The sequence below is a fragment of the Helianthus annuus genome, chromosome 7, assembly GCF_002127325.2.
Source record: "Helianthus annuus cultivar XRQ/B chromosome 7, HanXRQr2.0-SUNRISE, whole genome shotgun sequence".
Lineage (NCBI taxonomy): Eukaryota > Viridiplantae > Streptophyta > Magnoliopsida > Asterales > Asteraceae > Helianthus > Helianthus annuus.
This window is the reverse complement of record NC_035439.2, coordinates 53,038,138-53,047,387: the sequence shown is the minus strand read 5'-3', so window position 1 is coordinate 53,047,387 and position 9,250 is coordinate 53,038,138. Positions and strand designations below refer to the sequence as shown.

General features: G+C 36.7%; 1 protein-coding gene across 1 annotated transcript; it reads left to right on the top strand.

Moving 5' to 3' along the window:
• The first annotated feature begins 1,453 nt into the window (after nucleotides 1-1,453).
• On the top strand, nucleotides 1,454-2,077 carry LOC110866577 (homeobox protein 2-like). Its single transcript, XM_022115720.1, has one exon. The coding sequence runs from the start codon at nucleotides 1,454-1,456 to the stop codon at nucleotides 2,075-2,077; it is 624 nt and encodes a 207-aa protein (XP_021971412.1).
• The last annotated feature ends 7,173 nt before the right edge of the window (nucleotides 2,078-9,250 follow it).

Sequence of the window (9,250 nt, the reverse complement as noted above, 5' to 3'; positions counted from 1 at the left end):
TCATTTTTGGATGACTTTAAACGTTGTTGGGGGCCTTTTTCAGGGAGTTACGCATTCTAGGAGTTTTGAACTTCATCTTAGAGCCATGAAACCACCCACCATCATCTCCTTTCATCCCAATTCATCCACATCAATCCGAATCACCAAAAACCTAATTCATCATCATCACAATCATCATCCAATTCCCAATCCATCTACCTCCATCATCCATTCCAAACCCTAAACCTCAACATTCTCATCCTCAAAGCTTCAAGATGACCAAGTTTGAGTTCTCATCATCCTGTGATCACGTTCATTCAACCATGAGCGGCTAATTCTTGCAGGTTTCACCCAAGTATAGGTTTTTGTAAGTTTCTAGGGTTTAAACATTGTGTTTGAGATTCGATTTGTGACAAGTTGTGATTTGATTTTTTAAACTTATGATAATTTTCTTGCATTTGTATTGTAATCGTGAATTGTCGAGTGAAGATTAAATTTGACTTTGCGAAATGTTTATGTGCAATTATGCCTTGTCTAGGTTAGAGTTTACATGTTCTTGGTAACGAATTACATTGCGGTCCGTCGTTTACAATGTTGATAGCTCTTGGCACCTAAGCCACGTGACACTAAATTCGTTAATCATATTTGCAATTGAATTGATTCTAAAACGTGTAGAAACCCTAGGACTCCAATTACTGAACCAAGTGTGAATCTTGTTTTCCAAAATATTGTTTTAAACCATTCATCAACATTTCGTGCAATTGTTCATGTTTTTAGTAGTTAACTAATCAAACCAAACTTGTCGGCTCATTCCGACACTCTTTCAAACAAAAAAACAAACAAATTAATCAAGTTTTTAGCAAGCTTCAAAAAGTGACAACAAAGCATTTAAAATCAAGCTCATCCATATACAAACCAAAAACTCTTCGTGGTTTGACCCCGTACTACCACGAACTCATAGTTAAGGATAAATCGGGTATATAAATATTATCTTTGATCGGGGCGCGACATTCCGATCAAATTTTGGCGCCGTTGCCGGGGAGTTCGTGCGCTTTGTGTTTGGATATTATTGATTTTTGTGATTAACTGTTTAAGTGCTTGTTTCTTATATTCGTTTCTGCTTTTGTGTTACGCGGGTGTGTTACTTGTGCAGATTACAGGTAGTGCATGCATACACGCAATTCCGGGAGGACCACACCACTAGTGTTCGAACTGGAAATCGAGCGGGTCATTAGAAGAAATTTAGCCAACCGGTTAGAAGCAACTCTTGCTTCTGATCCACTCAACACCAATCCACCATCTACATAATCCATTGAGCGTAGTTCAATGGATCCCCAATATTCCAACCAACCCAACAACCAAAACCAAAACCAATTTCAATACCGTGGCAACCTTCGCTCCAATCAAAACATCCAACATGATCAACCGAGCATGGGAAATAATTCAAGACCACCAACACCACCATTCCAAAACCATGGCCAAAATCACAAGCAACGTACACCCACATCTCCACATCAAAATCCAAACCGACAAAAACCCATTACCACCCAACCTCAACAACCGAAATGTTAACCCCAACCGTGGAGTTAACCAAAATTGTGGCAATCCCACGAATGAAGATCAATTCCTCAATCTCGATGATTTGAGGAACGCTATTTTCGGTGATGAACCGTTTAGTGTTCCTAGTTATCAATCGCCGGAACACGTGAGTATTCATTGGGAATACTTGGAGGATGGCAGGAATTATGATGAGAGGGTTGAAGATGACATATGGGGAGATGTGAATGCGGATACTCTTTATAATGCTCGGGGATTTGGGTATGAGGATTTTGGCAACCAAAATGCCAATTTTGTGGGGAACAACAATGGGTATGGCTATGAGTATGGCCGAAATGACGGGTATGGCAACAACCGTCAACCACGAAATAACAACCAAAGGAACCGGGATGACGGGTATTATAACAACAACAATAATGTTAACCGTAACCGGATTCCCCAATTCGTGGGTGGCGGTAATCAAGGTGGTGATAGGGATGTAATAGAAGAGGTAGCCAATGTGACAACTGTCAATTTTACGTACATTCCGTACACTAATTAAACAGTAATCTGTGTTTTAAGAACTGTGCATGGTATAGGCTACTAGACGAATGAAATTCTGGTTACTGTTATATACACACAATGGCATTTCATGTTGCAAGACTTTTATCATTACTACTTGCAACACGATATAGTTCTAATAATGCACAGAACAGAGTTGGCACCATTATCAGACAAACAAGAAATACTGACGGGAGTTTAGTACTCAGACAGACATGATGTGGAGACACAAAATAAGCCCCAGGACCAAGCGTTACACTAGTATGATGTGTAGGGAAGTAAGGACCATAAAACTGCATTCCTAAGTGATAGCTTAAGTGCCGGAAAGTGCCTAAAACCCACTTAAAGTGCTGAATTCAACATATTTCAGCAAAAATCAGCAATTTAATGAGCTAGTAACATGCAAAAATAAGACTAAATGGTCCTAAATGCTTTCCTAAGTGTCGGGAATTAAAAGCGTCACAAAAGGGTACATAAAGATCAATAAACTGAATAGTTTGACACTTTAACGAACCGGTATCTAACCAAACAACCGGACATTGCCCGAAACACCAAAATTATACTAGAAGCATTGTTTTATTATTTCTGAGCTAGTTATGATTCCCGAACACCCTAACACACTGTATAACGCATGATATGCATGAACACTAACTAATACACTTAGATTTCAACCATTATGCTTAACTATCCATTAAACACTAACTATACCTGTGACAACTGCCACTTTTCGGTAAGTTTCTTACACTTAAAATACTCATTTTTAGCTACATCTTTATTCTTTTTGAACATCCGAACTGCTTATTTCGTGGCATACACTTAGAATACTCAAGGAATACTTACTTAGGATGCATATGATCCATTTTTATTAAGTATATTTGAAACAGTTTAAACAATGCATCGAAACTACTAGAAAAGCATCTAGTAAACTAGTTTTCTGACGAAAACGTAGAATCCGTAGAAATCATCTAAACGACATCTTTAGGACTCAGACGAAAGTCCAACATCTAATATATATTAAACCCTAACTAGGAATGCAAGGGTTTGATTTAAAACCTTTTCGAAGTCCGATTACACTAAAAACTGCCTGAAAAGCACTAAAAGCGACGATTTCAACACTTTTCCGCATAAATTCTGCAGAAATCAGCTTTCTAATATTTTTACGACATGTAAAAATATTAATTAACATAGAATTCATGTGAGGATACCTTCGGGTATCATCCGAACCAATAACTACATCAATTCACACAAGTTACACAACTTAGCATTCAAATAACGTCTAACCGAAACAATTCGAAACGAATATCCGAACAATATCAAATCTTTTTTTTAGTGACCATCTAGTGTTAATTGGATCATCATGGTCTAGTAATGGTCACTTAACACCTCTTAAACACTTAAACACTTACCCATACAAGTTTCCTAACTTTTCACCTAGAGTTCTAACACTTAAACAAAAGAAACCAAGTTGAAAAGCAAACATGAGGTCCCCCCCCCCCAATTTCGGTTACAACATGTGGGACCCCCCTTTCTTAGCCCACTTGGTAAAATATCCTAGATATTTACCTCTTGGTTGCAACTTGTGCAAGTTGGTGCAAGTGGTGATGTTGGTGAATGATTAACAACTTGTTATCTTGTCTAAGTAGACCATTTTCATCATCTTTTACACTATCAAAAAAAAAAAAAAAAAAAAAAAACACACACACACACACTTAAGCTCCCATTTTCTTCTCCAAAAATTCAGCCAAGAACCCTTTCATTCATCTTCATTTTCAAGCCATTTTTATGATGATCAAGGTGTACTTTCATGGAAGTTATGAAGATCTAAGACATCTCCAACCTGAAGCATCCATTTTCATCCATCTAAGAGCTTTCAACCATCATAATCTCCATTTTCATTTTTGCATATTTGATATAGTTTTGATAATCAGCATACAAATAACTTGTTAGATGATGTTTAAAAACATAATCTAACAAGTGTACATGAAAATGTTTAAGAGTTTTGTTAAACATAAATGTTTAGATGGATGATCATAATCTTTGATGTTGTTAAAGCATGTAAGGTTTTTAACTAAAAATAATACTTTTACAAAGTTATAAAAAGGAACATACAAGATGGGTTTCTATAAAAAGTTTGTTAAAACTAGAAGTAAAGTATGATTTTTGAACTAGTAAACATATGTAAAGATCATACCAAAACCCTACATAATTATGAGTTCATCTTGTTAAGTTATGTTATAAATCTCATATGTTTTTATTAAGAAAAATATGAGAAGATTAGTGGTGATTTTATAAGAAAAAGATATGTTTTTATTAAACATATAATAAAATATGGCCAAGTTTTTCTTAAAAATCATAAGTTATAAAAACTATTATTTTTGATAAAATCTTTATTAGATTAAAAAGATTTTAAAGAATAGTTTTTATAAAAGCAAAGTTTGATATAAATATATATTTTTGAGAAAATATATATTTAGTTAACTTAATAACTTATGTGCTATGTGTTATTTGTTTGTATTAGTTATATTTATGATAACTAGGAACTTGAATACAATGATACAAATGAACACAATGTACATTTCGACTAAAGTCTTACAAGACTACATTTAAATACACCTTATAAACACCTTACGGACATTCCGAGCTTTCGGACACAACTTATGGTCAAAACGGACGACGGGCGAATCAATGAACATATCGCCATTCCGAGGAGTTACTACGACGTTTAGGCGATCTTTCGACGCGAATACATACAAATAACCGACAACAATATCCGGATGTTTTGAAACTTATAAAAACTATTATGTATTCTTTTAACTAAAAAGCCTATACTTAGTAACTTTTATAAAAATGAAAGAATATATTTTTAACACATGGGCTTATTTTACATATGGGCCTATTTTATATAAATGGGCTTATTTATGATACAAATGGGCTATTTTACAAATGGGCTTATCATCTTAATTGGGCTTAACATAAATACATGGGCTAAGCCCAATATCAAGACTCATGGGCTAAGCCCAAAACCCAACATATGGGCCAAGGCCCAATAACATTAAGCCCAATAAAAATTAGGCCCAACACTATTTAGGCCCAACACTATTTAGGCCCAACACTACTGAGGCCCAACACTATTTAGGCCCAACACTATTGAGGCCCAACACTATTTAGGCCCAACACTATTTGGGCCCAATAACATGAATTCTTGGGCTAAGCCCAATGACATATAATTGATAAAAATTACAATTATACAATTTACTTATACAAAGACACGAAATCAAGAAGACAAGACCCGATGATACAACTCACAAGATACAAGATTACATATATATATATATATATATATATACTAGTCACTTACCCGCGCGATGCGGCGGGAGTGGTATCACTTAGGTTGGTGAGTTTAGGGCTATCTACGGGGATGTAGTTTCCAATGTGGCTTGTGACGACGATGGTGGTAGTGTAGCAGAATGTGATGGTCGGTTGAGGCCTTCTTCAGCGGCGAGAATCAGCGATTTGCGGTGATTGGTGGTTTCGTGATGGCGTTTGGTGGTTATTGTGCGACTCAGGAGAAAACAAAGAAAATTGTTTGATTCTAGTTATGTTACCTGAAATAGACGGACTACCTAGGCTTTTGTTGGTTCAAATTGTGATACAAATTCACAAATAACTAACATTAACTACTATATTGTAAGATGTACAAAACATAGTCAAAAATTTCCCAAACAGTCTTAGGTTTGTAAGAGTCCTTAATCTTGAATTCCTAAGGTTTGGAACTGAAATTTGTCACAAAATAAAGGATTTCCTTCAATTAGTTTCTTAAGTTCAACCAGCATCATACCTCGAGCAGATTTAGTATCTCCATATTTGGATAATTGTTCATTCTCCCTAAAGTAGTGATCTATAAAAGTCAGTCAGCAAAGGCGCGATAGATGATGCTTAATACAAAAATTAAAGTAAGATAAATAAGTTCGTTTCCAGACAAATGGTTACAAACAAATCAATCGAGTCGTTAATCAAACGATTAAACGCATAAACAAAACAATAAATATGAATTTGTACGTTCTGATACATATCTACTTAGAGGTGGTAGTTTTTTTTATTTTTTTATTAACCATGCCGCTGCGCTCGTTGCGGCTGCCCTCACCGCGCCGCTGCGGCTGCACTTGTTGCGCTCGCATGCTCACTGCACCGATCAAATTTTAGTAAAGTACACGGATGGTAAGCCAGAGACAACTGAGGTGATGGCACCAAGCAAGAATGACACAGTGCTGAACACTGCTGTTCCCTTTTACCCTGCATATACCAAACAAACTTGCGATTAGTTTATGCACAGCTATTCATAATCATTTTATCATGAAATAAGGATACCTGAACAAATGTCTCGCTCGACCAATAGTTTCCCTTGACGCATTATGCAAGGTTTGCTCGGTCCAACAACTCAAGCAAATGTTTTCTATGTTTTTTAGGGGGAAGATGGGTGCATCTCTCCACAGGGCATACAAGACACAGGTCATTGGCGGAAGCCCGCCAAATTTAACATATAAAGTTTTTTTATATGTTAAATATGGCGAGCTGCCGCCAATAACCTGTGTCTTGTATGCCCTGTGGAGAGATGCACCCATGTTCCCCCTAAAATGCAAAGAAAACATTTGCTTGAGTTGTTGGATAGATTACACAGGCTCAGTTTTTGCATCACAGCCTCAAAACACTTTCAGTTCAGATAGATTACACAGGCTCAGTTTTTGCATCACAGCCTCAAAACACTTTTAGTTCAGACAGATTAAGAACACAAGGTCAGCTTATGCATCATAGACTCAACACTTTTAGTTCAGACAGATTAAGAACACAAGCTCAGCTTTCGCATCACAGCCTCAAACACTTTCAGTTCAGACAGATTAAGAACATTTGGATGGAAGATGTATAACCTTGTAAAGGGTAAAAGGGTTTGTGTTTTCTTGTTCCTTAAGAGTTGTACATTGTGCATTAAGTGTTTTTTCAATACCTTGTTCAATTACCATCTTGTCCTTCACATATGTTTATTAAGGATATCATTTGGCAAATCAGGCATTAACTCTTTTTATAAGTGAGCCGTTTGCCTCGAATCGGTGGATCTCTCCACAGGGCATACAAGACACAGGTCATTGGCGGCAGTCCGCCAAATTTAACATATAAAGTTTTTTTATATGTTAAATATGGCGAGCTGCCGCCAATAACCTATGTTTTGTATGCCCTGGGAGAGAAGCACCCATGTTCCCCCTAAAATGCAAAGAAAACATTTGCTTGAGTTGTTGGATAGATTACACAGGCTCAGTTTTTGCATCACAGCCTCAAAACACTTTCAGTTCAGATAGATTACACAGGCTCAGTTTTTGCATCACAGCCTCAAAACACTTTTAGTTCAGACAGATTTAGAACACAAGGTCAGCCTCAAACACTTTCAGTTCAGCTTTCTCTCAATGCTCACACATCTCACAAAACAACATCACATCTCACAAAAAGGGATGCCAAAAGCAGGGAAGTACAATCTACAGGAAAAAGCAACACTTCACTTTTGTGTGAAAGACAGCTTGCTTGCTGCAGTCTCTATAATATATCAACACTCTTCCATACACTGTTTGAAAGACAGCATGCTTGAAAGACAGCATGCTTGCTTCAGTCTCTATAAATAATTCAGGGATATCTACACTCTACTCACACTTTACAAACTCTCAACTACACTCAACTGGAAGACTCAGACATGTAATTGAGAGATGAACACAACTACGGGTAAAGCCATGGCTGCAACACACGGTTGCAAAGTGAGAACTATGCAACCTGGATATTGCCCCGCCAAGATGCTACTCGGATCTTCTATGTACCCTCAAAATACAATCATCATCACAGTCTATTGTGTTATGTAACCTCGCTTTAAAGCATGATGTACAAGAGTATTTTTCCACTAAACTTAAACAACCTTTAAAGCATGACCTAAATATCATAATTATCACACAACCATGACACTTATCAGTCCCAAAAATGAAGGAAAAGATCAAAATATAACAGAACAAAGTAAAATCAAAACTACAAAAACAATTTATCCTTTCACTATGTCATATCTGAAATTAAGCTAACTATCATCACCAAAAATACAAATTCAAATATCACAAAACTTTCAACCTAATTTGAAATAACCGCATCTACTAACAAATCTACATCAAGATTAAAGATAAATCAACATTTAGAACCTAACCTGAGTCGATTCATCACAAAACACATGAGAAAATCCTTCGTAAACCTCAGATTTCGTCCTTCGAACATCCGTCAACCGCTTCACCTGAAAAGTAAGAATCACAAAAGAACATGGTAAGATATCTACTAACAAATCTACATCAAGATTAAAGATAAAGCAACTTATCAGAACATCAAACGGATCCCTTGTTCAAATCTGTGGATCCCTTGCCAGATAAAACGGATCCCTTGCCAGAGAGAGAGAAGATCTGATGTTGTTTTGTGAGATGTGTGAGCATTGAGAGAGAAAGCATATGGTGATCCGTGTGAAGTCAAATGGACGGTCCCGATCTTGATCCGTGTGAGAAAGTTTAACAATTGGACGGCAGATGTATACCCTTGTAAAGGGTAAAAGGGTTTGTGTTTTCTTGTGCCTTAACAGTTGTACATTGTGCATTAAGTGTTTTTTCAACACCTTGTTCAATTACCATTTTTTTAACTTTATCACACTGATAAGACATGTACTTTTAGATCTGTGAATCTGTGATAATACTTTTACAACTGGAAGACTCAGACATGTAATTGAGAGATGAACACAACTACGGGTAAAGCCATGGCTGCAACACACGATTGCAAAGTGAGAACTATGCAACCTGGATATTGCCCCGCCAAGATGCTACTCGGATCTTCTATGTACCCTCAAAATACAATCATCATCACAGTCTATTGTGTTATGTAACCCCGCTTTAAAGCATGATGTACAAGAGTATTTTTCCACTAAACTTAAACAACCTTTAAAGCATGATGTACAGCTGTTTTAAGCACAAGAAACACATATGTAACCTCACAGGCTCAGCTTATGCATCATAGCCTTAACAGTTTCAGTTCAGACATATTAAGAACACAAGCTCAGCTTATGCATCATAGAGACGACAGGCTCAGCTTATGCATCATAGCCTCACAGGCT